This window comes from Polyodon spathula, chromosome 19, assembly GCF_017654505.1.
Source record: "Polyodon spathula isolate WHYD16114869_AA chromosome 19, ASM1765450v1, whole genome shotgun sequence".
NCBI classification, from domain to species: Eukaryota; Metazoa; Chordata; class Actinopteri; order Acipenseriformes; family Polyodontidae; genus Polyodon; species Polyodon spathula.
Window position 1 is genome coordinate 17882388 of NC_054552.1, and position 27439 is coordinate 17909826.

General features: G+C 41.8%; 2 protein-coding genes across 5 annotated transcripts in view; one reads left to right on the top strand and one right to left on the bottom strand.

Moving 5' to 3' along the window:
* Positions 1–4672, bottom strand: part of LOC121294834 (neuroplastin-like) — a 78899-nt gene extending 74227 nt beyond the window's left edge. Inside the window, exon 1 of one of the 3 annotated variants that reach the window (XM_041218954.1) lies at positions 4189–4672. In XM_041218954.1, the coding sequence (XP_041074888.1) occupies positions 4189–4252 (64 nt within the window). In that variant the 5' untranslated portion in view covers positions 4253–4672. The remainder of the gene's footprint in view (positions 1–4188) is intronic. The other 2 variants (XM_041218953.1, XM_041218955.1) reach the window with 2 other exon arrangements.
* A 15231-nt stretch (positions 4673–19903) lies between these two features.
* Positions 19904–27439, top strand: part of LOC121294497 (CD276 antigen-like) — a 124858-nt gene continuing 117322 nt past the window's right edge. For both annotated transcript variants that reach the window (XM_041218253.1, XM_041218252.1), the window contains exon 1: positions 19904–20152. The gene's annotated coding sequence lies outside the window, so the exon portion shown is untranslated. The remainder of the gene's footprint in view (positions 20153–27439) is intronic.

Below are 27439 nucleotides of genomic sequence, written 5' to 3' on the forward strand. Positions count from 1 at the left end.
TATAGTGTTGCTCTTCCGTTGCTCTTCATCTCCCCACCCCTTCCACTTCTTTCCTGTTATCAGCTGTTTCCCCTACTGACAGGCATGATTTCAGCAAGCTTTGACCCAGAAGACACTGCTGCGGTGAAATGACCCAGGGAGTGTAACAGATTTCCCAGGAGGAAGGCATGGAAACAGATCTTTAATTTGGTACCAGATATCATTCAAATGAATACAGTATGTAACTAACACATTGCAAAACAGATATGACTTATGGAATTATTTTGTGAGCTACCACTTTAAGCTTACTCACAATTCAAATAGCTGCGATAAAGACTGTCACAACCAAGGCTGATCACATTGGAACAAATGGTTATCCTGATAAGAGTAAAAATGTAATTCTGACAAACAGACCTGCAGAATGACAGACACCTCCTAAAATACCCAGACTTCTTAAACTGGGGAGAAAATCAGGGGTACATTTTATTTATTTATTTATTTTTTTTTAAAGATAAGCAGAGTAAGAAATTGTAAAGTAAATCCCCCTTACCATTCAGTGACCCGTCTCAGTGCACAGCATCCATTATGTGAAAGAATGAACTCCAATGGTTGTGAACACAGGGTGCACTTCAATGAAACATACAGATTCATGTGGATTGGCGAGGGTATAGCAACACAATGCAATTGCAGATTATAAAATGGGCTTTGTTCAATTAACAGTGATTCACTTGAGGTGGATCCCACCAGTATACAAGCAATATATTTAACACAATCTAATTTATTATGGGTCATGAATCAGATGGGGAATACATTTTACAAGTGTTACTACGGAGCAGTAACCAGGAGAGAGAGAGCATTTCTGCTCTGAGCTCCGTACATCATACTGACTAGCTATGGGAACAGAAGAGTTGCAGAAAGGAGTATGACCTGGATACACTGTACTGCTTAGAAGAGGATTGTGGATAATACAAATATCAAAACAATGGCCATTATGTTTGAATATATATAACTATGATACAGACAGCATGGGATACAGAAATGGTAAACTATGTTGCTTATAAACAAGACATTCAAGTGTTCCAGACCCTCCTACTGTGTTTACAAGAAGCACATTACTTTACCTTGGCTGTGTCCCATATTTTCACAGTGCAGAATTAATTTATTTAAGCTTTGACTCAGGAACGTTCACCAGGGAGAAAGATTTTTACTTCGAACCATCGCAGTGCATCCCGTTCATGCTCCCTGCTGCAGCACTGCTGGTGCTCCGATTGAAATGAAAGACGTGTTATGAGAACAGGAAAGCAGCCCTGTAGGAGGGAGCATGACCTGGGTACACTGCGATCCTTAGAAGAGATTTTTCCCTACCAAATGCTCCGGAGTAAATGCTGAGGAATGCATTCCTCAATTGATTCACCTATGATGTGCGCATTGGCAACCTGTTTTAATATATAATGCTGTGATTCAGACAACACAGCAAATGTAACGAAATGGGTTTCTTGTAAATATTGCAGGTATTCTGTAACTCTTTAATAAAGCAGGTTTTTATTGTCTAAGGCGGGATTTTGGATCTCAATTGAAATGACATTACATGTATACCTCTCCTCTCCCTAATCTACAACAATATAAATATTTCTAGCGAGAGATTTACTGAACATAGGCCAATTGAAAATCAAGCCTTAGGTTATATCAAAATGCTACATGAATAAATGCACCTGGCCAGACTGCAATCTGGTAAAACTAAACCCAGCTCTGTAGAGTCAGGTTCCTTCTATAGCTTCTCCCCCCCACCTCCCTAATAATAGCACAGATAAACCTATCCTAAAGCGCCAGGATGACATACTACATCACAGCAGGCCACCTGTCTGGTGGGTCCCTTCTAGTTCTCCTGGACTGTAGAGAAACTCATGGAGAAACAAACACCCTGGGTGTAGAAGACCTGGCATCATATTACTGAGCTGTTCACATCTAGGGGCTGGTGTAGGGAAAGGCACAGTGCAAACAATTGCAACTGAAAGATCCAAATTGCCTAGCGGCCAACCAGGTAATGGAAAGGTGAAATTCAGCGATCAGGACTAGGATGACCTGCGGAGTGAGACAATAACGCCTTACCACCGCATCCTTGGGCATCCCAAAAAGAAGTGACCCTGGGTTTGAATATGCAGGGTCTTCTCCATCTTGCCCTCCTCTGAAGGTTTTCCTGCCTGTCCTCAACAACAGCCAACATTGCTCCTTCATGAAGTGTACCACAGCAGCCATCCTGAGGCCAAAGTTTCTGAAGGAGTATGCTTTTATACAGCACTTAATTACTCACTTCTACAAAGGTTTGCACCTTGTAAGAGGAGGTGCAATGTTTTTGGAGGGTCAATGATTATTATTATTTATTTATTTATTTATTTATTTATTTATTTCTTAGCAGACGCCCTTGTCCTGGGCGATTTACAATTGCCGAAGCGCAAAGCAAAACCCTTCCATCTCATTAGAATGTTTGCACCCGCTCAATGTTCCAGATCCCCACTCAATGCCATGCTCTTTTCTTCATTTGAATACATTGCAATATCATTTAAATGGATTAATGATGGCAAAGTGCTAATTTGATAGCGGGTGCAGAATGCCAGGTGAAAAACCTTCTTTAGATAAGCCATAGTGCCGCATATTGGCAGCCCCTAAAATAAAACAAAAGGAAATTTGAGCCAAAAGTGGTAAATCACTAGATGATGCTGGCTGGTATTTCTGTAAAATACATGTATCTATAGCAGGCAACACATTGAAGCATACATTTACAAACACGCTACAGAATGACTGAAAACATCATCCCAAGCAGGACACACTAGCAAAACTGACACTTATATGAAACTACTATTTAATGCAGTATGCAGCTGCTGTTGCTTCATCACTTCCCGTATTGTAGGTCACAGTCGCTCAATTTGACAACTTTTTCCATTTCCTTTTTCAAATAAAATAAATAGATTTTATTCTTGTTTAATTTGTTCACAGTTTCCAAAAAAAAAAAAAAAAAAAAAAAAAAACATTTCGATGTGAGAAATAATATGTGGCGGTGGATCCTGCGCGTGTACATATTCACAGGTCTTTCGTCTCTTCTAGCATGCTCACAAAAGCGGCTGGAAGGATCCAGGACCATGCTTCACTTGAACATTTATACTAAAGCTTTAGAAACTATTTCAACAATAAAAGCAATGTAAAGGGGACTTCTGTTTTGCATGGAAAGTTGTAGCCTCAGTCAGTAATTTTCCTTAGCTTTTCCAGCAGCGCTCATGCCTCCCACTCTGCATTCCTCTAGTAAGGAGACCAGCACACTTTCCACTTTCCACCATGATAACATCTCAGCTAGCCTTAGCCTATACTGTACCACCTAAATTTCATCACACTGTATGCATTATTCATATATAACGGGAACCCTATTTTTATTCTTGTGTTACCCAAATAACGACAGCATAATGGGCTGTGTTACACTGCAATGGTATTGAAAAATACATACAAATCACAATAGAATTAATTATTAGATGTAGACTACACAATACAAAAGCTACTGCAAATACATATAGTGAGAACTGAGGTGACCTGAATAACAGAGTGTTATACAACATACAGCAACGTATGTTTGAGGTGTACTGCTATTAATAATTGCAGTGCATGGTATAAATGTGTTCACATTGCTTCACCATCATCCAGAGATGCTACAAATGAGTAATATCTGTTTAAACACACACACACACACACACACACACACACACACACACACACACACACACAAACATGTCCTGTTGTAAAAAAAAATAAAATAAATAAATACATGAACAAATCAATACCGTTTAAAAAATCCATTAGTATTTAACAAATAAAACAGAACCGAACACACACCGTAATACTGCGCTACACAATAGTTCACTATCAATACCTTATAATAATATATCAGCAAAAATGTTGAAAAAATATATAAATGATCAATTATGAATATATCCTGGTTATTATTTATTTACAAATCCTGGCACACACACACACACTCATATCCTGTGGTTCACAATTAATCACTAGAGCCGGATTATGGAATTAATAATAGCAAATCTCCTCTGTCCTTCGGCTCTCTATTTATATTAACATGTCTGTATTTCAGAACGCATCTGGGTACATTCTCACATCTCTAGCATATCACTACCCTGCTGTACCCGGGTTCAAAGCTACCTCCCTTACCGTTTTGCGCTGAAACATTCAGCAAGAGACCCCCGAGCAGGAACGTAGCAAGCAGCGGACTCATCCTTCTTCAATGTACAGCAGGATCAGGTCGGGGAAGAGATATCAATGGGGAATAGAGAGGGGTGGGCCAGGATAAGAAGAGGGGTAACAGCTGCCTAAACCGTAGCACCGATCAACTGAGGCGAGAGCCGTCCACAAACCAAGTGTGACAGCGCCCTGGTGTCCTGTGCAGAAGGGAGCGCCGAAGTCCGCAGTGCAGCAAGCCTGTCGGTGGAGGTTTTGATGGGAGCCGCAATGGGGAAGACGGCTGACAGGGAGTGACAGAGGCACGCAGGCAGCCCAGAGCAGGGAGATACCGACAGTCACGGAGCCTCCTTTACCGGATTGCAGAAGGGAGATCCCGCGAGAACAGCTCAGCACAAGGGTTGCTGTGCGGTGGCGCAGTAGCACCTGTCCGGTTATCTTCTTGTATTATTCTTGATTGGCCGGGCTGCTCACTGATGCTGCTGCGCATAAATAATAAAGCGCTACGCGACACTCCCTAGCCTAACAAGTCCCTTTAGTAATGCTTATGTTGGATAAGTTACAGATGTATCGTAATGTCTGTGGCATCAGATCTCACAGATTGCCAGATGTCCTGTTATTGTATTTAGGGAAATACGGAGGCTGGATATAGATCAAATAAAAAAAAAAAAAAAAAAAAAAAAAATAGAAACACCTGCTCCACGTGTGAACAGGTTGGTAGACCACCAAAACCGAGCGCTGCATTCAACCCTTGTGTGTACATAAGAAATAATGTAAGCACAACATATGAACTCCCTCATAAATTATAACAAATGTTAAACAAAGTATAATTATAAAATAACATGGTGAGGTTTACATCATGCTTTTGCACGGCTCTTCTGCAATCACTATACTGTGGGACTGTATATTAAAAAAACTAATAGTCCACAGGCATGACCTGCCTATGAATTGTTAATAATGTTATATTTTTGATTGCTTGTTATAAAAATAAAACCATTGCCTCTATCAATGAATAATTTACTGATATCAGCAATTCAATTGTTGGTATCAATAATACATTTATCAGTAGTGCAATTGTTGATTTCAATAAATGAAATGTTGATATCAAAAATACAATTCAAAGTTGTTTGCTAGAGTATTAACTGTTGTTATAAGGATAACTTAAATAAAACAGACGGTGTTGCTATTAGTGATCAAAGCTCACACTGTAAAAACACATGTTAGTGCATGCAGGGAAATTCAGGGAGTATAAAGCATGCAGATTGGGTGTGGTTTGAGATTGGAGATCTGCAGGGAAGTTCAGGGAGTATAAAGCATGCAGATTGGATGTGGTTTGAGAGTGGAGAGCAGGGAGCTGCAGGGAATTTCAGAGAGTATAAAGCATTAAGATTGGGTTTGTTCAAAGCAAAGAAAACATGTCTATGCAGGTTTAATATTGTAACTGCGTTTAAAAAGTAAACAGCAGGTAGTTTGGAGCGAGGTGGCTGTGCTAGATTGTACCTGTAGTACTGATTTAACTTGGCTACAAGTACAATAAACAGCAATACTTTTTGTTGGCGCTGACTTTCCAGTTTGTTTTCTGAAAGCTGTTTATTTTACATTCTGTTCAACAACCTCTGTAGTAGCCTTTTTTTTTATTTTGTGATTCTGAAGCTAAATAGCAATCAATTGTATTTGCTTTAAGTCACATTATAAGATGTGCAAAACAACTACCTGATTTGAGAGCAGAGATCTGCAGAGAATTTCAGTGAGTATAAAGCATGCAGATTGGGTGTGGTTTGAGAGTGGAGATCTGCAGGGAAGTTCAGGGAGTAGAAAGCATGCAGATTGGGTGTGGTTTGAGAGTGCAGACCAGGGAGATGCAGGGAAGTTCAGGGAATATAAAGCATGCAGATTGTATGTTGTTTGAGAGTGGAGAGCTGAAGGGAAGTTCAGGGAGCATAAAGCGGAAGATTGGTTGTGGTTTGAGAGTGGAGAGCAGAGAGCTGCAGGGAAGTTTAGGGAGTATAAAGCATGCAGATTGGGTGTGGTTTGAGAGTGGAGAGTTGCAGGGAAGTTCAAGGAGTTGATAGGATGCAGATTGTCTGTGGTTTGAGAATGGAGAGCAGGGAAGTTCAGGGAGTAAAAAGCATGCAGATTGGGTATGGTTTGAGAGCGGAGATCTGCAGGGAGTTTCAGGGAGTATAAAGCATGCAGATTAGGTGTGGTTTGACAGTGGAGAGCAGGGAGCTGCAGGGAAGTTCTGAGAGTACAAAGCATGCAGATTGGGTGTAGTTTGAGACCGGAGAGCAGAGAGCTACAGGGAAGTTCACGGAGTATAAAGCATGCACAATGGGTGTGGTTTGAGAGCGGAGAGCTGCAGGGAATTTCAGTGGGTATAAAGCATGCAGAGTGGGTGTGGTTTGAGATTGGAGAATAGGGAGATTTTGAAAAAGAAGAAGTGTGCTTACCAAATCTTTGCATCATGCTTGTGTTTAATACCAGAGGGCATGTCACAAGCCACTTCAACCACAACTGTTTGAGGTTAAAAGTTCTAAAACCAGGGATGCAGAGGAGCCCGGCTCTTTTGCATTGTGGTTTTGATGCTTGCTTGCAGTGTGTAGGGTTGCCGGTTCACGCCCAGCCTGCACCCTGTTACATAAGCACCTGTAGAAATGGGTCTGATCTACAGAAAGATGTCTCTTCATACCCTCACATTGTGATCTGACTCTCAATAACTTGAACAACCGGTCCTCTGAATATATGGGAAGCATTAGTGTTTGTGAAAAATAATGTCTCTTTTAAATTGTATTATAATTTAATAAATGTTCTTCTGGGAGGGCAGCAGTGTTGTGCAGCTTAATGCTATACAAATAGCAGGCAGAGTTGTAGAAATTACCGTTAAAGCACCATTGTGCATATTTATTTACGAGAAACAAAAATAAAATTGTTCATAAAAGAAAAGGGTACTGGCTCTCTAAATATGTTACAACTATTCACACGCTCTCCCAGGTAGAGCAAGATACTTCACAAGTTGAATGCTTGTCAGCAGGTTCTTGATATTCTGGAGGTAGTTACCTGTGTTCAGTCATGAAAAAGAGGACAAGGGAAGTCTTGTGTCTGTTTGCTTAGCTTTGCTTTGCTTTGCTTTGCTCTGCTCTGCTCTGCTTTGCTTTGCTCTGCTCTTTGCTCTTGGTCCGTCTCCCACATGTGGAGAGGCTGCTCCTTATATACACCTAATTAATCAATTAAGTCCCAGCCACAGTATTCACATGTATTTGGCAGGGATAGTGCTTGAGCCGTGTCACACATCTCCCCCTCATGTGCACAGCACACATGACCATGCCGCGGCTAACCCCCTCCCTCCCCCCTTTAAAACACAGCCATTTTTTTCCCAGTCCTGTCATGTCCATTTGTCCCTTTTCTTTGGGCTTGAGGGCTGTTTGGTGGGCGGGTTGTTCCCTTATCCAGTGCCCTTCCAAAGGGACCCAGCAGCAGTGACAGGGGAGTGCAGATCGAGATGGAGGGAACCCACGCAACATCTATCCACAGAGCCCAGACATCTGGGTTACCAGGGAGAGTGGAGTAGGGAACAGCTGGACCTGCTGTGACTAGAGTTGCCACGACCTGAGAGTTAGGTCCAGTGACCAGAGGTCCAGACTGAAGCCGCATAGGTCGGAGGACTGGGCACTCCGGATGCGCAGGCTCTGGACATGAAGGTGGCTGCTCCTGTCTCTCTGGCTGTTAGGACGATGGCGAACTGGCATCCCCAGGCCATGGCAAATCGGGCAGGAGCAGTGCTTCAGGAAGCAACAGCACTTGCAGACCCTCAGGAAATGATGGCAGCTGTGGACCCTTGGGAGGCGACGGCAGGTGTAGACCCTTTGGGGTGACAGCAGCAATGGACCCTTGAGAGCCTCTGGCCAGGGAAGCAGCGGCAACTCTGCAGGCAGAGGCGGAAGTGGGTAGTCTCCCTCTTGTGGTGGAGGCGGGAGCAGCAGGTAGTCTCCTGTCTTTGGAGACTGGTGCGGCTCTTCCTGGGGCTATGGAGACTGATGCAGTCCTTCTTGGGCTTTGGACCTGATGATGGCAACTCTGGATGTGCTGATGATGGCTCCTGTCTTTCTGGCCATCGTGACGAAGGCTCCTCATCCTCCAGCTCAAAAAACGGCAGCTCCTCCCCATCTGGGTCTTCCATCAGTTGCTTTCTTGTTAGGTTCTCGTCCAAGTATTGTAGGACCATATGGAAAGCCTCCTCCAGTGAGTTTGCTACGCACTTCCGTGAATACAAGAACCAGCGAGGTCTGTCTTTTCTTGTAAGGCTCCAGATAACCAGAGGGACAGCTATTTTTGGCTTCTTGCTGTGTTCCAGGAACCAGTCAAAGAGGGTTGATGAATCCATTATTTCATTTATTTATTTATCTATCTATCTATCTTCTGAAAATCTTCTTCTTCCTGCCATATGTGGGAGGGCTGCAGTGTGTGCTGCAGCTCTTAAGCTATACAAATAACAGACAGAGATGTAGAAATTGCAGTTAAAGCACTGTTGTGTGTTTATTTACAAGAAACAAAAATAAAATGGTTCACAAAAGAAAAGGGTACTGGCTCTTTAAATATGGTACAACTATTCATATGATCTCCCAGGTAGAGCAAGGTACTTCACAAGTTGGATGCTTGTCAGCAGTTTCTTCATGTTGTGGAGGTAGTTACCTGCATTGCTCTGCTCTGCTTTGCTTCTTTGCTTTTTTTCTTGCACTGGGTTCGTCTTCCACGTGTGGAGAGACTGCTCCTTGTAGACATCTGTGGCTGGGCTTAATTGATTAATTAACGATCAAGTCCCAGCCACAGTCTGTACATGTATTTGGCAGAGTTAGCAATAACCCTATCCCTGCTAAACTAGAAGAGCACCAATGCAATAGTGCTTGTGCCCTGTCACAGTTCTCAAGAAGACTAAGTAAAAATGTAAGCATAAAATACTGACAGACCCAGTGGCAATGGAACCATTTTTATAGTGGAGTGCTGAAAGCCACTGAGCAAAACTGTAACCTCTGTATATGATGGAAGCAGGTGCACAGCACTTCAATCCAGGGGGTGCTGCTCCTGGGCAGTCACCAGATTATGATACATGTGCTCAAAAGTTACTGAGCAAATTTTATTAGAACTCCATAAGCATTTTTCTACATAACATATATGTAAAAATGGAAGTGTGACAGACAGACAGACAGGCAGGCAGGCAGTCTTTGTATACCCTCAGATTACTGTTATCAATGATTTGTTCTAGAGAATGTCCTTAGCTCATTCCCAAACAATTGTACAAGCAGTTCTTTAGATACACACAGAACTCTTAAAGGGTGGCAGACAGACATGGGACACCTCCAGTGTTCCTGTAGGCAGGGGTATGCATCCTAGAAATATATCAATAATAATACAAACAAAACACAGCCTCACTGCATAAGGTATAATACTGCACTGAGATCACGTTATACAGTTTCAAGGGAAAACAGCATGTTACACTGACACCTGCTGGACAGGATATTATTAGCGTCTTTAAATCTGCATGACCTCTTTCTGTTCACAAAGCTGAGTTATATACAGAATGTTTAGGTCTATTTTTATGAATGAAATACAGTTTGATATGCTTGTACCAGACTGTTAGTGGCGTCTTTAATAATTCACAAGCAACTTCTAGCTTTATGAACAGAGCTCATTTAAACCGTTCTGTTTGGCTCAAGTACAAGATTTATGGATGTTTTTTATTGTTTGTTTAGATATTGATACATTTTCACGATTATTATTATTATTATTATTATTATTATTATTATTATTATTATTATTATTATTATTATTATTATTATTAATGTACAAAAGAAGAAACACAGAAATGGTGCTACAGCACATGTTAGAAAGGGCATTATAAAACCTCCCCATTCATTTTAGTCAAGTAAAGTAAATTCGAAGTGCGACCTACAAATACATAGGTGCTTCCCTATCTCATCAGGAAGTCTGATACTCTCAATAATTTATGGTAAATAACTGCATAACTAAATTGGATAATTATGTCAGTAACATATAGTACCTTCACAAATTATGTCAACAACACATGATTTACAGCAAGATAGTGGTGGGGATTGTATTGCTCAGTTTCCTCACTCAGGCCTTTACTAATGAAATACCCTGGCATCTCTTAATATATAATTGTCTCTTTAAAAATAAGCTAAATATTTTAACGGGCAAAACATCTGATACGTAGAATGGTACTGTGAAACTCTCCTTTTTCTAGGAAAGCAGTACAACGGGATTGGGAGATTGTTGCCGGATAACTTCACTCACACTACTTGCTCACTAAATATCCTGATATCCTTGAATTGAAAATAGTCATTTCTATCAAATACACAATAGTTTTTAATGAACAGTCTGTCCCACAGTACTGTGGTGCCCCAAGTATGATGCACTTATTACCAGTGTGGAGTGTGACATTTTCTCTTAATTTTACCCACAAAAATTGGTTTCTGGCCTAGGACTGCCAATGATAACACTACATTGAATATTGCACCAGTCTTGGCAGCCACCACTCAGGAAAATCACTGTGGGTAAAACAGAGAACAAGTGCTCCACCCAGACATTCAGCATTGTTAGTAAATGAATCACTGAGGATACCACTGAACTGGTAAGAAACAAAAATTCCCATCTCCAGTTGTACTGCTTTCCTAGAAAAAGGAGAACATTTCAGGGGACCATTCTACCTATGAGATGTCTTGTTCATTAAAATATTTATATAATTATTTATAAAATATCATAAAATATATTTCAAACCTTTAGCTATACTAAATCTCCAGAGTGACATTGCTATAGGGGTTTATAATTGAATAGACTGTGTCTTGTACAGTTTTTAGACCCTCTGATCCCACAGAGGGCGCTGCTCTATGCATGTAGGACATGGCAAGGGCCTGGCTTTGAAACCAGCCTTTGATGTGGTTGCCAGGGTGATGAGGAAGGGTTCATGCTGGCCAAGAGATCGAGTCAGCAGCAGGACAGGAAGTCTGTCTGAAAGGCATTACAGACCCTGGAAAATGAATGAATCTGCAATTTGTTCCTGGTTTTTGTATGAAGAAGGCTGTTCTAATGCAGCCTTTGTTTTGCTTCACATTTTTTTGTTGTTTTGAAAAGAATACAAAGCTTCTTTTTGAATAACCCTCACTGAAAACATCTTTGGATTCAGTAAAAGCAATACAACTGTTTTTCACTGCATTAGTGAGATATTAATGCCATACAGCAACATTATCACAGCACCTTCTTTAGAGGAGTGCTAACCAAGGGGCTAAAACTGGGCTTGTTTTTTAAATTTAATTTCACGATATGCTCACTAGTCCAGTTCAGCGCTATGCTGCTTCTTTGATCCTTTTGTTCCAGCGATATAGGTCTGACTGTACTATACCAATGGAATGATAGGTCTGATTGTACTGTACCATTGGTATGATAGGTCTGACTGTGCTATACCATTGGAATGATAGGTCTGATTGTGCTGTACCATTGGAATGAGACTGACTACAGAGCATACATTAATTACACTGATACAATTAAAAAGTCCCCGGTTGTGTAGAAGGGTGACATTTTGGCTGCATGTTTGTGAATGGGGGTGGGGACAGTTTATAAAGGATACAGGCTTCAGTTCTCAAACACAGAATAAGTTGTGGTCATCTTCCTATGACTAAAAGGAGACTGAGAACAATTCCCACCCTGACTACAGCTTGCTTTACTGCTGGAAATAGTCCCTTGTTCCGACGAATGACTCACCCTCGTCTAGGACAATTTTATTTTTACCATGTTTGTTTCCAATTAAACTGCTATCTACAACTCTTCATCTTTATTTAGGATAACTCAGATACTTAGAGTCCAACTATTATTAAACGCCATTTTGTTAGCACTCTCACAATCACTTCCCCTCTTTTTATCTATCTATCTATCTCTCTCTAGCTACAGTATCTATCAATCTTACTGTCTATAGCTCTCTGTCTGTCTGACTGTCTGTTTGTATTGTATGTTAAAGGAGGCCTTTTCAGGTTGTTCAGAATGGAAAACCCTTTTATTTGTTGTCCCTCTCATAACTGATGATTTATTATGTAAATGGATTCCTTACATTCTGTACAATATGAAAGCTGTAGCTCATCTGCTTCAGCTTTCTATCAGTCACAAAGGCTGCAGATTTGAAAGACTTACAGAGTGTATAGCAGGTGATTGGTTGTCAGTTGCTTCCCTAACCGAAATGAACACATTATAGTCTCAAAAGGGATCACTTTTCTGGTGAGCAATTTTTGCTGCAGATTTCTACACCTAGGGGCCCCGAAGGGATTAGAGGCTGGCAGTCAATGAGGAACATGCATCCCTTCAAAACATGTACAGCACCTTGCAGATTCATTGGTCCTACACACTACTGACAAAGTTATACTATATACAGTACATATGTATCAGCCTGGCCAGCAAATTCAGAAGGCTAAAGCTTGAGAAGCCTCTCCAAAAGTTGTTTGGTGCCACAGCATTCAATATGTGAACAAGAGTTGTTTTGTTTTCCTCAAGGTTTCTTGTCTGCTTGAAAGCAGTCATTCAGCTTGTTTAAAGGATGTAAAGCCGTGTTTAATGAAACGGAGGAAACCAGCTGCTGAATCAGGGAACCTACACGCTGTCTGGAGTGGGCTCCCTGCTGCTCCTGACTCCCCCACTAGAACTGTGAATACAACGTTTGAAACCATCAGATGGTATGGCATGCACTGTCAACCCCAGCGCTGCCTCTCCCTGGCCTGTACTCTGTGTGTCTGTTTGGGTTATTTTCATCCCATCATTAGGGGGGTAGGGGGTGGGTCTGGGTTGCTCTTTTTAATAACACGACAGTTTTGTGTATGTTTAACATGCTAATTTCACATTCAGGACAAAGTTCTGCATTGCATTGTTAAATTGCCTTGCTTTATTGACTTTAAGCTGGTGTGCAATTTCATAGTTAAAAAAAGTGACAAGGGGCTTGTAACGGGGTACCGTGAGGGGCCTTTACTGAACAATACTGAGGCAAACACATTGGGTGTTGACATGTCACATGTGCGCATATTTAAATTAACACAAGTGCTGCCACTAGGGTACCAGCAATGGTAACCGTAGTGTCACATTTAATAAAAAAGCTAAAAGAAAACAAATCTAGAAATAAAAGTTTGCACACAAATGTCAAGCGCTAGTCCCACTAAAAATAATCTACTGCTCTATATAAATCCTAAATATATAAATCCTCTCTATTCACTATTTGGGAACAATATCCTAAACTAACCTACTTCTGGGCTCCCGGAGTCCCGGCATTCTCAACGGCAACTTAAGCACAATTGACCTGCACAATTAAGAGGTGTGACAGATTTTAAGATCACAAACGTGATTGATTGATTAATTGGTTACTCTTACCTTTTAAAAACAGTATGTTCCTTCATTACGCAATAGTACACATTTCCTACGGTAGCTGTCTGCTCCGGTTGTCTGACCAGCGTTTGGCGAATTAAGATAGGTCGGTTACATTTCCCCTCTGCTCAGTGTGATTCTTTTACTTGAAGAATTATTTTTAATTGCGGTTCTATTTTAGTTCCGGTATCTGTAGGGTGGGCCATCAGATGATTTGAACGTGGACTCGCCTGAGATAATTTTTTGTTTAGGGGTATGTGCAGTGTGGGTTTAAAGATTACAACTCACCCTAGGTATTGTGATTTTTTTAAAATTGTATTTCAATAAATGCATTTGTGTGTGGAGACGCTGCTAATGGGAATCCTGTGAATAGTTTTACATATCATTTGTCCATAGCCTATATTGAAACTAAACCTTTTGTGGAGTTTTTCTGAGGCCTTGACAGTGATAGTCACAGGGTGTTTTGCTTTGGATTTTGGTATTCGGTGGAGCACTGCGCTATGCAAGTTATATTCTGTTATTTTTGGTAGATTTATGCACTTTTTGATAATTTTGTAGACTAAATTGATTCGTTTTCTTTATTGTTTGACAGATTCTTTTTTTGTGTGTGTGTGATTGTTCACAAGGTGGTTTTATCGCTCGCCTGGCTTTTAGTGGTTGGCTGCCTTTAACAATCTCTATAACTAAATACTACTGAATTCACTACTATTAAATACGTCCTATTTGAACCTTTGTATTAAATACTATTGAATTTGCTACCATTAAATACTGTCTATTTGAACCTTTTATATTAAACATTATTGCTTTTGCTACTTATATATACCCCCTATCTGAATAGAGTGATTTGTAATTGTTTTTAACTTGTGTATGATTCAATTGAAGATTGTTCCCATTTTATAAATAAATTCTGTTTCAAACTGTACATACCCTTGTACTTTCATTTATTTGAAGGGTTCTTGTGTGAGGATTTTATTCTTAGGAGTTCCCGTCTCCTATATTCCTATATACTAAAAGGGGGTGGTGTAGTCCAGTATATCCATTGATTTATAAAATAACACTACATTGGTTCTGAGAATTCTGAAGGTGGTGTATTTAAAACAATACAAATTTAAACCTATTGTATTGACCCTGGTCTGCTGTAACCACATTTTGGAGAGTTTTGTGCTCCAGAGTCAATGGTCCAATGGCAGCATGTGTTAAGTGACATCAGAGAGTTTGCAGCGCGAGCGGGACCTGGTTGCAACATTGCCACAAATCAGGGGTAAATTGTAACGGATCGAGAGCAGAAAACCAGGGCCAAGAGCGGGAAGCCGTGCATGCTTGGATTGGTGGCAGGTGCACTGGTGGCGTGGCCTGGACTAGGGGATAAGTAGTCGAAGCGGCTGCTGAGACGAGAGAGAATCAGTGCGTTTACATTGCCAGTAATATTCCACTAGTATTCGGAATATTGAATAAACAAAATGTACAGTGACTCTCAAAAGTATTCACCCCTCTTGGACTTTTCCACATTTTATTGTGTTGCAGCATGGAATGAAATTTGATTTAATTAAGAGTTTTTGTCACTGATCAACACAAATAAAGTCCATAATGTCAAATTGAAAAATAAAATCTACAAATGTTTCTAAATTAATTACAAATATAAAACGGAAAATAATTCTGTAATAATTCCATGTTGTAACACAATATGTGGAAAAGTTCAAGGGGGGTGAATACTTTTGAGAGCCACTGTATATTCCGCCATGTAAACAGCATATTCAGAATATGAAGAGGAACGTCCCACATCTGAATATTGGGGATGGTATATTGTACTAGTATACAGAATATTAGTGGAATATAAAGCAATGGAAACAGCATATCAGAGGTCAGCTGGGGACACGACCTCAAAGGGTAATGGTTGTCATTCTCTTTCAGGGAACCAGGGTTATGGTAATAACCTAACATTCCATTTCAATTGAATGACGACCATTAGCGAATGGGAAGCTGTACCAAAGCCATCGTTCCTCCAGATTACCAACAGTACAGCCTCACGGCGATACCCACAGAGCCCACATGATGCTTAAGGGCATGCTGCCTGCAACACCCTAGAGCCCAGAGAGGGTCTCTCTCTGTTTGCAACATCAAGGCATTAAAAACGCGCAAATGTCTGAGTACCTGTCCATGTAGCAGCATTGCAGAGCTCATCTAAGGAGGCGCCTGGCCCCTGGTAGAATGTGCTAGACGTTGCTTCAATAGGGCCTGACCTCTAGAGCAGGACGCATAGGACCCATTGGACTGTCTCCAGGACGCCGTCCTATCCAGGTAATAGCGCAGAGCCTGAACTGGGCAGAGCGTGTGCTGTCTACGATCCTCCTGACTAATGCGGGGGAGGTCTGAAAGTTTCCAAAACCACTGGATGGTTAATATGAAATGAGGATACCACCTTTGGCAAAAAGGATGGATTTGTTCTTAATGTTACCCGCGAGTCATTTACAGTGAAAGCCATACATGTGTCATCGATGGACAGCACATGAAGCTCACTTACTAGCCTGGCAGACATAATGGCTATTAAAAACGTCACCTTCAAGGAAACAGGGCGCAGTTCTGCTGACACCATGACCTCGAATGGGGGACCCGTAAGGACCCGCAGTACCAGTTCTAGATCCCACTTAGGGACCATACTTGTCATGGGAGGACAAAGCCTCCGAGCCCTTTTACGAAATTGCCCTACCAGAAAATGTGCCCCAGCGGACACAGTCAGTTTTGTTGTGGCACACTGATATTGCTGCCAGGTATACCTTCAAAGTGGACGCTAATTTTCCTGCCTCAAACAAGTGTTGTAAGAAGGTTAATATCATCTCAATAGGGCACGTCACAGGATCGGGACCTTCGGCAATACACCAGTCTTGGAAGACTTTCCACATGTATGAGCACTGTGCTCTAGAGCTCTATGCCCTAGCAGACTGTAGTGTTTCTACTACTGCATCTGGCAAACCTCGTCTGAATAAACGGCTCCATTCAACTGCCAGACCCAGAGTTGAAGCTGAGCTGGGTTCGGGTGCCATAATAACCCCTCCGCTTGGCTCAGGAGGTCCTTGCGCAGCGGGAGCTGCCACGGTTGACCTGACAACATGTCTGACAGGAGAGCAAACCAGGGCGTCTCGGCCATCTGGGTGCAACCAGCAGAATCTGTGCTCTCTCTACCCCGATTCTCTCTAGTGTCAGGGGTATTGATGGTAGCGGAGGGAATGCATACAAAAGCCACTGTGGCCAGGGATGAGCTAGAGCATCTACTCCCAGGGTGCCCCCCGTCTCTCTCTATGGAGAACCATAGGGGGCAGTGAGTGGACTCGGCTGTGGCAAAGTGGTTGACTCATGCAGTACGAAACCTCTCCCAAATCTGTTTCACCACTTGAGGATGCAGTCTCCATTCCCAGCTGTCTGGAGCTCTTCTGGACAGGAGGTCTGCTGCCTTATTGTCCACACCGGGGAGGTGAACTATGCTGATGGAATGCAAGTTTCTGTGCGTCCAGAATAGGAGTCTGTGCACTGTGTGTTAAAGGCCCGACGAGTGCAGGCCGCCTTGATAGTTTATGTAGGCTACCACTGTAGTATTGTCCCTCTGGACCAGCACATGTTTGTGCACTAACAGCTGGCGAAAATGAGATAACACCAGGTTCACTATTTGCAGCTCTTGGGCATTTATGTGTGCTTGCTGCCAATGTCCTTTCCACTGACCTCTTATTCCTCTTCCATTCCAGACCGCTCCCCAGCCCAGGCTGGAGGTATCTATAGTGACCACTTCCCTTCTGTATGGGGATCCGAGGGGAGATCTGAGGTGCAAATTGCCGGGACGGAGCCACCACTCCAGTGTCTTCCGGAATTGTCTGGACACTCGCACCAGCCAGTACCGATCTCGGACCGGGTGCACCTTGAGCGTATTTACCCAGGCTTGAAGCGGGCACATTCTCAGTCTCCCTTGGGCTTGGGAGGGGGTGAGTCTTTCTTAGGACCCGGCCTCGGTCTCCAGCCGGAGAATCGGTTTCCCCTGGCCGCTGTTGGTCCCTTGCCGCCGGCTCTGCCTCTGCCTGCTTGTATACTTTGGGGTGGAGGGCGGTGTTCAGATCCTTTTACCCCAGCAGACTGTGAATGCCACCTTGGGCGCTGACAGTAAGCCGGAAGGTGTGAAAATTTGGAGGCGACCTCCGTGGCCTTGTGGGACCTCTCAAGGCTCACATCAATGGTCGCCCCAAATGTGTGCCCCTGTTTAATGGGGGCATCCAATAGTGCCACTATTGCCCGTGAGCAGCCACCATCACTGCCAACGACCTCCCTGATGCCTGGCCTAACTCCCCCATTAGGTCAGTTATCGCCTTTGCCACTGCCTGGAGCTCCCCTATGTCTTCCTCTGTGGATCTTTCCTGCAGCCTCTCCACTAACTGGGTTTGATAAAGCACCAGTATCGCCATGACGTTTGCTACTCTTACTGACAGTGCTGCTGATGCGTATGCCTTCTTGAGCATGGCATCCAAGGCTTAGATGAACAGGTTAGGTCCTTATCCCCCCTGGTGAAGGAGAAACCTTGCACCAGTACCGAGACCGTGTCCCCAATAGTGGGGAATGTGCCTAGGCCCGCTTCTTGGGCTTCTGTTCTGGAGGCTGAGGGTGCAGACGCTGGATTGTTCCAGGAGGAGCGCACCAGTTCCTGGAAGGGGAGGGGTGCCTGTGCGGTGACTGTCCCCTGGTGAGCATCCCCTCCGGGTGGAGAAGGGGAGGGTGACCCAGGTGTGTGTGGACAGCTCTCTGGTCACTGTAGCGGGGGCAGCTTCGCAGCTTTAGATGGCTCCTAAGCGATTCACCGGTGCCGAACCAGTTGGTGCCGAGGAGAGCGCTGTCGGCGCTGCGATGTGTAGCGTGGTCGGTACTGGGCTGTAGACCGATCCGAAGCTAGTCAGCCGGTGCCGAGTCAATCGTGTGGGGATCGAAGTCGGGGAGAGAGCTGTCGGTGCCGAGTCAACCTGTTCAGAGGTCGGTGCCAATGGTATGCACGGTAGGCACCGGGATGTAGGTGGTGCTGTTTTTCTCAGTCTCAAAGTCAACAGGAAAACCATGGTCGATGCCGAGGTATGCAGCCGATTCAGCCTCAATAAGAGGGGTCGAAACCAGCTCTAGTCAGTAAACTGGCGCGAGAATCCGGTAGTGGCACTCTCAAACGTTCGAAATGCTGATTCTACCGTGGAAATTAAATTTGACGGTGAATAAACAGACAAATTGGTCAAATTCGGGCAAAGAAAGCACGACCCAATCTGTGACCAGTGGAGTGAGAGAGAAAATGGCGATATGTTACTGTGAGGAAGTCCCTCTTCAACAGCAGGTGGGAGGGACTTTCCCCTCACAGCAGGGCCCTGATAGGGCAGCTTTTTTATATATGCTCAGTGATTGACGGTCCGAGAGGGCTCTTTCCCATTCAGTAATGGTTGTCATTCAATTGAAAGGGAATCCATTGCAGGGGCCTGAGACTCAAAATTGTGAAAAGCCGTGAGTTTTACAAGTAAATCTTGAGACCTGACATGCATGTGTTTGGGCATAGCACACGACCAAAACAGTGTGTTGAACTGAGTACTTTCTTTTCTTATTTTTCAGTCCGAGTAGCAGTAATCTGCTCAACTGTAGCTGCCTGTAACACTGGCCAGTAAAGCAGCAAGCTTTGCCTGTTAAGTGACTGTACAGTCCGGGCTTAAGGAAAGAAATCGATAAATTGATGTTGTGGCCGGCTGGTCTAACAGAACATAGTCAATGTATAATACTGCTAATGAAGCCTGCTTTATGTGACACCTTGTATTTAAGATATACCATGTTAATATAAAAGTGATTTATCCTTCATGTATTCCTATTAAGTATTTTTCCATATCAACCAACTGTATTAGTTTTATTGTGTTTAATCCTAAATCACGCATTTCTTGCAAGGTATTTATTTGTTTATTGTGGTTTTGCCACGTTTTCCCATGGTTATATAGCCTGCTATCCACTTGCCGTAGTTTACACTGGTTTGCCATGTTTTTTTTAATATGATTTCGTTATTATTTACAAAGAGAATACATGCTTTATCATGCTCTCGCTGCGCTTTATTGCACCATATGCTTTTACTACCATACACTGTTAGACTATAACGCCTTTTTAGTTGGCAGTCAGGGAGTGACATGTAAATGAATGTGAGCCCGGAGGCAGGGTTTTTATCACAGTCCCGCCGGGTGGGGAAATTCCTGCCCATATCCATGACATCATCTTGGACAAAAAGGGCAAGAGAGCCGCGGGGAGGGACTAGCAGTTCGCGAGCTCTGCCTGTACAGAAAACGCTGCATTGTGAGATACTAAACTCAACGCAGAGGACCCGAAACACTTTAACCGCTGTCTTGATAGCCTACAAACTAAAGAGGAATGCACTAGTTCCACTCTGACAGGAAGACTTTGTTAAAATCATTTTTTACTTTCACATTTTTGGAGGACGAAGAACAATTTAAGTACGGCTCGAGAGTAGTCTGCTTAAACGGTAAGTGATATACTAAAAAAAAAAAAAAAAAAAATAATAATAAAAAAAAAAAAAAAAAGTTTGGTTTTCTACAGTTTTAATTATATATAAAAAAATAATTTGCAATGCTGTACAATGTTAAGTACTGCAATAGAGTACTTGCTTTCCTAACGTGAAATGTGTTTCTCTTGTTTGGTTCAGTCGGTATATTGTGCTTGCAGTTGCAACTGCTGGACTCGATTGTGTTGTTTATACATATAAGGTAGTATGCAGAATGCAGAGGCCTGAGACCAATTTATATTGATACTGAACGTAGGTGTCTTGTGTTCAAAATATTAAGGAGACGTGATTTCGTTTGCTTGATGCGCTCGACTGCAAGATATGTTTCTCAAACAATTTATCGTAACAAAGAAAGGAAGTTGAGTGTCTGACTGTCCCTCCTATACTGGTACAGTCCCTGAGTGTACGTGGGGCAACCGGGGCCAACCGGGGACAGCCGTTTTGTTACTAGCAATGTTAAACATGAATTGAGGCTTGTGTCACCAACATTGGCACACAATTAACGATTTGATTAAATTTAAAGACAATTTTTGACTGCTGTAACTATGAGGGCACCACACCCCATTTCTTAGTCCTAAATTACTTTACCTCTTTTTTTTTTTTTCCAATGTAATGAACAGTCGTGTGTGTCCTACCTAAATGGTTTATAGACGTGCTGCTATGAACTGCGAGAAAAAAAAGGAAAAAAAAAAGATGTTTATTATCATGATACCCTGCCACAGTTGTCAGTACAACATAAGAGCTATGTGTAGAATGATATTGCTAACCGTGACCTACACATCCACAGTATGCACCTGGAGCAATGAAAGTGTGATACAAGTTTTTTTTTTTAAAACATACATTATAAAAAACCTCAATCATGCTAAACTAACTGAAAAGGGGGAATTACAAGGTTCACATATTTCCCAGTTAGTAATACTGCAAATTCTGTGAGTTTCACACTGGCACTCCGACCTGGGTTCTCACTATCTGCGTAGTGTCAAACCACATACCTGGGTCTTACCCGGGTTAAACCGGGTCGCAGCGACCCACCTGGTCACACCTGCAAGGTTTCACTTCCACAAGAAACGTTTCTGTTTAGCAATGTTTTTGTTGTTTGAGACACACCATGAGCCAGATTGAAGCAGGGATGAAAAAACATTTCCTCTAATCAACATCTAGACTGACAGTTCAATCCAGAGAAGCTTGGAAGTGTCCATAACAAGCTGCTTCTGGGGCATCGATACGCACATTGTGTACTTGCACCTGTCACTCAGGTCAACTCTGCTTTATCAAAAGCAGTGTGAACTCGTGTAGCCAACCTGTATGACACCAGGTCCTGACCCGGGTCGAGCATGCTAGTGTGAAAGTGGTTTTAGTATTGTTGTTGTCCTTATATAAGCAGACATGAGTTGCACTCTATTCATATGGTAGGGTTTAATGTGCAGTCTGGTGTACCAGTTATTTTACTGCATTTCTGTATGATTTTACTAGCAGTTGTGTAAATAACTTAATTATTCAGCTAATATATTTTTCACTATAACACATTTTAATAAGCAAAAGCGCCTGGCTTAAATAAGACTTGTTTGTCTTTAACCAGTACATTAAGCAACATTCTAGTACTTTACCGCATTTACTTCTCATTTAAAATGGAAGTGAAACTCCCTGCTAAAAACTCCCTTCTCTGACTATATGGGGCAGTATAATCGACACTCGCTTGGGGCACCAGATGCTCTCTGGCCAGATCCTCCCAGCACTTCGGAATCTCCAGACAACCTCAAAGTAAGTTCAAAGCCAGATAAAAAATCTTAGTCCCAACACTTCTCTGGATAAGCTCAAGACAGTAAAAGGCAGTGAAAGCAACACGTTTAGGTACTGTACCACTCCAGAAGTCCAAAGAAAAGCGATGGATAAGCAACTGTTAGACACAAGGTTAATCAAAGTCTTCTGAAATCAACCAGGAACCCTCTTCTTAAGGAACTTGGCAGCAGCTTGACTGAATAGTTCATGCTTCTCTGTCAAGCTGCTTCCTTGCAAATTACAGCCGTCTTCTTTTAAATTGCCAGTTGTGAAGGGTGGAGACAGAGCTCTGAAGAGGGGGATTGTTTCGCTGGCTGAATTCTACAATCTCTTATTCCATTCATTTTACACGCGCTTTAATACCAAGAAAGTTTTGCTCTCCTGTTTCAAGCAGGAGGCAGGCTCTCCAGCTGGGTTTTGCAGCTGCACTTGGAATAGATTCCTGTCTATCTGTCACACACTTTAAAAAGAGCTCAGGTTCTGTTTGGTTGAATTTTTTTTTTTTTTTTTTTCCCAGTTTGAATGATGCAATCACAGATTTGGGGCATTTGTGCTCAGACTGTGACTGCAAGCTTATTGGAAAGCTGTTAGAAAGTGAAGCTCTGCAGCAGACTATACTCCAAAATTAGTTTACTTTTCAGACTGTCAGTGGTTTGTACAGTCTTGTGTTTGGCAGCACCGGTGAAGCAAGCAGCTCGTAGCCCATTTGCAAAGTTTGCTGCAGGGAGATTTTATATATCCAATAATACATACCAGTGTTTCCATGATCATGGGATTTCTACTAAAGTAATGAAAGGACATACTGCAGTGGAATGCATGCTGAATTTTTATAAACATTTCTCATAGAATTTGCTGTGCCTTATACTGCACTTTGTTACCTTCTAGTGGCAACTATTAAAAATGTGAACTTGTACCTTGTGTGCTCATCCAAACTATCAAATTATTTGTTTTGCATGAGGCCCAAATACATCTTGCAAAACCGTTACAAAATAATTAACACAAAGACGTGTGTTATATGATTCATGTCTACAGTTTACGTGGCATTGCACAAGCAAGCTTCCAGTGCTGGTACTAATGATTATCACACATGTAGAGTTTGTACAAAAAGATGAGTACACTTGCATTAAACTTGTTGAAACAAAATCACTTAGAATAAAAGTAGGCTACTCCGCTGCAGTTTCTTGTTTCTGCTACAGTATTATAATAACAAATTGAGACATTGAAACTTTTTCTCTTGTCCATAACGAGATGGGGGTGGGGTGGGGGAAATCACTTTAGTTCATGCTCAGCGATTGTGGGAGATAACAGTGGAATAGCCTTATTTTAAAAAGCCACAAGCTAAAATCAGTCAGAGAAAAAAATAACTTCTAACTAGGGAGAAAGTCACAACTGACGGGAGTTAAAACCTAATTTAAGAGCATCTTGATTATTGTGATCATATCAGAGAACTGTTCATGGAACTTCACCTCTTAGACCTTTGTCAAAGCTTGTGGCAGTTTACAACGGTGCAGCTTGATCTAGTCTTCATTGCCCTACAGAACCCATCACTGTCATCTTGAATTTAAATGAGAAGCCCTTACTCAATCAATTCCATGCTGCATCTCTGGGCAATAGCATCTCTGTTGCAGATCAGTGATGAAACGAAACTGTGTCAGTGGGCATGTGATGGCAGATGACATACCCTGGATCACTGCAACACAGGGGGACTGAAGCCATTTGTGGGACATATTCCCTTAATATGATAATACATGAACATGTGTTAATTTTATAGCTTTACTAATTTAATGAAACTGCTGTGTCCTTAGGGAAAAAAAAGGAAACTGGTGTGTCTTAAGAAAAAGGGCCCCTTGGTTCCTGGCAGACATACTGAACTATGTGACCTACTTATTAGAGGACCGGCACCTGAACTGGATTAGGCTGAGCGGACAGTTGAATTATGTACAGATAATTCACACTTGCAACAACAATCGTTTTCACGCAAGGAAGACAACTAGCGATGTCCCGGTGGAAAAGCACATTAAAACATCAAAAGACTGGGAGTTAAATAGGCAAGATACACAAATTACATCATGAAAGTAGCTACTCAGCAGAGTGGGGAAAAAAATATAAATATTTAAGCAAAACTGAACATTTTGCACTCCACATTGAATGCTGAACAAGGTGCTGCCACTGTGCTAAACAAAGCTGCAACTCCAGGACTCTGCCTGAAAACAGACCCAAGATGAGGAAGCAAGCTGCAAGAGAGTCAGTGACCACAAGCAACGAGACTGAGGCCTGGCTGCAGGACTTCTATGAAACTTCCAGCGACTGTTATTAGACAAACTAGTCTGGGTCTGTTGTAAACCTAAAACCATAGTATCCAAAAGAAACTGCCGTGCTACCTGCAAATCTAAAAGGTTCAGCGAAGAGGACAGAGCGGCTAGGCGCTGTTGTGGATCCTATACCGAGAAGTAAAGACTTTGTTGCATCTGTTTGTTGATTCTATTGAGAATTGAAAGCTTTGTTGCCAAGTTTGATCCAAAGTGGAACTGAAGACTTTGTTGCGGAGAGGAGAGTTTTTGTAATGGACACTTCAACAGATTGAGTTTCCATGCCAGCAGACCAAAAGTCAAAGCTTCAAGAAACCGTTGAATTAGTTCCAGTTGCATTTTCCTTTCATGGAACTAAATTAATTAATTGTAACACAATCGCAAATAATTTAACTGTTTTATTTAGTTTGAACACGTTGCGTGTGAATTAACTTTTAATGAAACTTGATGAAGTAACTATAAGTAATCTACCTCATTATTTTATGAAGAATTTTTTTAAAAGTGAACTTGCCATATAGTTAATCTATATACCATTAATCAGTTTAATGTGCTATATTCTAAGATTGTCTGCATAATCTCAGTTGAGGCTGTGTTCATATGTGGTTGTGTGTGAGCGAGCTACTAGTTATGTCACAGCTTGCTCGCGCTGCAGTTTGTGTGTGAGGAGACAGCTGGTGTCATTTCAATTGCCTGCTAACCAGCATGAATGTAGTGAGAGCTCTGGAATTGCTCTAGATCCAGTGCTGTTGTTTTGAAATGGTGGTCCATTCTTTTGAAACTACCTTTCAGTTTCCTTCAGCGTTGCTGTTGGTCCTGCTTTTAATAAATTGCAACATAAGCATGTTTATTCTGGGGACTCTAATTTGAGTGTAGTGATTTGTGGTTTATTGGTTTATGTTGATGTGTTTTGATGTTTTTGTTTTTTAATGGCTGTGTATGAATGGTTTGCTGTCAGGGCACCATTGTCAACAAGACCTGCCATCTCAAGGGAGTCTGTTCATGGGTGAACAAATAAAACAAATCCTAGGTTTTTATCTCTGATCCTCGAAGCGAGTTGCTTGTCAATTAACAACCATAACTATAAACGCTCAATATTGCTACATTTACTAAAATAATCAAATTATACTAAATTCAATAACAAATATTTTGACAAGAAGTCTTTGTCGATGTCCACGATTTAAGTTATTAAGTTTTTGTTTTTGAATCTACAGTCACTAGCTGAACTCTTGCTTGGGGCAGATTTCTCTGTTTCATAGTCTCAGTATGAGCTGGCTGTATTGCACTGTTCCCTGGAGATCAGAATTGAGAGGGCTGTGGAATCAGGTTGTAGGTTTGGTGTCTAATGGTTGTGTGGTTGACTTGTGAGGATATGTATCATGAATCCAGATTTGCATTGGTTCACACGAGTGATTAGATTACAGTGGGCCTAATTTAAGGCTCTAGCATATCTTTTCTATTAATGAACATTGAAACATGGTTGATTCCTGTTGTTAACAGAGGTGTCATGTACTTCTCTCGGCTTCCACTAGATGGGAGCATTAGGCACCACAGCTCCCTGACTTAAACAAGGTTAATTTGCCAGTGGGTAATGCACAAATTTGTTGACCTCATTACCTGTCAAATGCAGTAACAGTTGGCATTTTCTAAATCCTGGAGAATCGGCGCCTGTATTAAAAGTTACATGTCGCAAATACTAGCCAGCCAAGTGCTGCAGTTCAGGCTAAAGATTCTCACTTTTGGTCCCGTAGCAAGTCACCATGATCATGTGGTGTGCAGGGTGAGTCATACAGTCAGGGGAGCACAGGTTTGTGTCCTGGCAGAACCAAGCTTCCACAGGGGGTGCTGCATTGGCCCTTACTGGTTCTACTGTAATCCCTTTAGGTCAAGTCAGAGTGATGTGTTTTAATATTAATTGAATATAGAAACACACAAAGGTATTATGTTTCTTTTATAGTCTTCTAGTGTTATGGTCTTTTCCTGATGTAAACTCAATATGAAACTACTGGAGTGCTGTATGTTTTTTCTTCTAAATGTTTTTTTATAAGATCAATGTGTAGCACTGCTTTGTAATTGAATCATTGGAAACGGCAGGGGTATTCTGAAGGATATCATTCTTCCAGGGCGGTTTTCTTCTGTTCCACCACATCCTCGTCTGAATTGGGAACTGGAAGTATTAGCAAAGCATCGAGATGTAATTTAAAATGAAATGAAAAGGCACTCCAGGCTATATTCAAAGCCATTTAAAGTGGTGGTTTCCTTTTTGCTGTTATTGTATTGATGCCTTAACTCTTGGGTTCAGGAGCAGTTCTTTTAGTTCTAGTTGTCTTCCATAGACATACAGTATAATGTAGGCTACTGTAGATCTGTATCAGTAAAGGACAGCACAGTCTAGACCACTGCTGTGTATTGCAAGCAAAACCAAAGGAAACTTGATCCAAAGTGGCAGATCACTAGATTGTGATGGCTCTTATTTTGGTAGACACTAGGCAGATATAGCCTATGTTACATTTATAGATGACGGGGAAATAAAACTAGAGCAACTCCTGAACACCTCAACGCCAACTGTAAAATAAAAAAAAAAAAAAAAGATTACACAATAATTGCAACAAACATAAAGTTAAGGGGACAGTTTAAAAAAATAAATAGGAATCTCATTTAAGTCTGTCTAACATGCTGAAGGAATACTGTACACCCTCTGAATTTGCATATTTCCTATTACACCTGTTTAGTAGCCCAGGATATGAATTCTTAATCCTAATGTATCTGTTTCTTCACTTCCTGATCAGTGGATTCCATGGAAAATATTTAAGATTTGCAATGGTAACTATCTTAAACTCACTGTTTTTAGAAATGAACAGTGCACACGCAAGTGTAGGCCTAGTGCCCAGAGAGTAAATGATGATTGGGAGGAAGTAACAATAAACAGATACAAATATAATTACTGCAATTCACAGGGTATAAAGTATTCCATTAAATCTTTTTAACCTCCAGTAATGATGGAGGTGTTGCCTGGGCATGCAGAACGCTGTGGAGCATTGATGCCTATCTGTCTTTCTCCCTGTCTCTGACTGCCTGCCTGTTTCTCTGCTTGTTTGTAGGTATGCCTGTTAATTTTTCTGTCTGTCTGTTCTCCCTGTCTCTCTCTGCCTGTCTGTTTGTT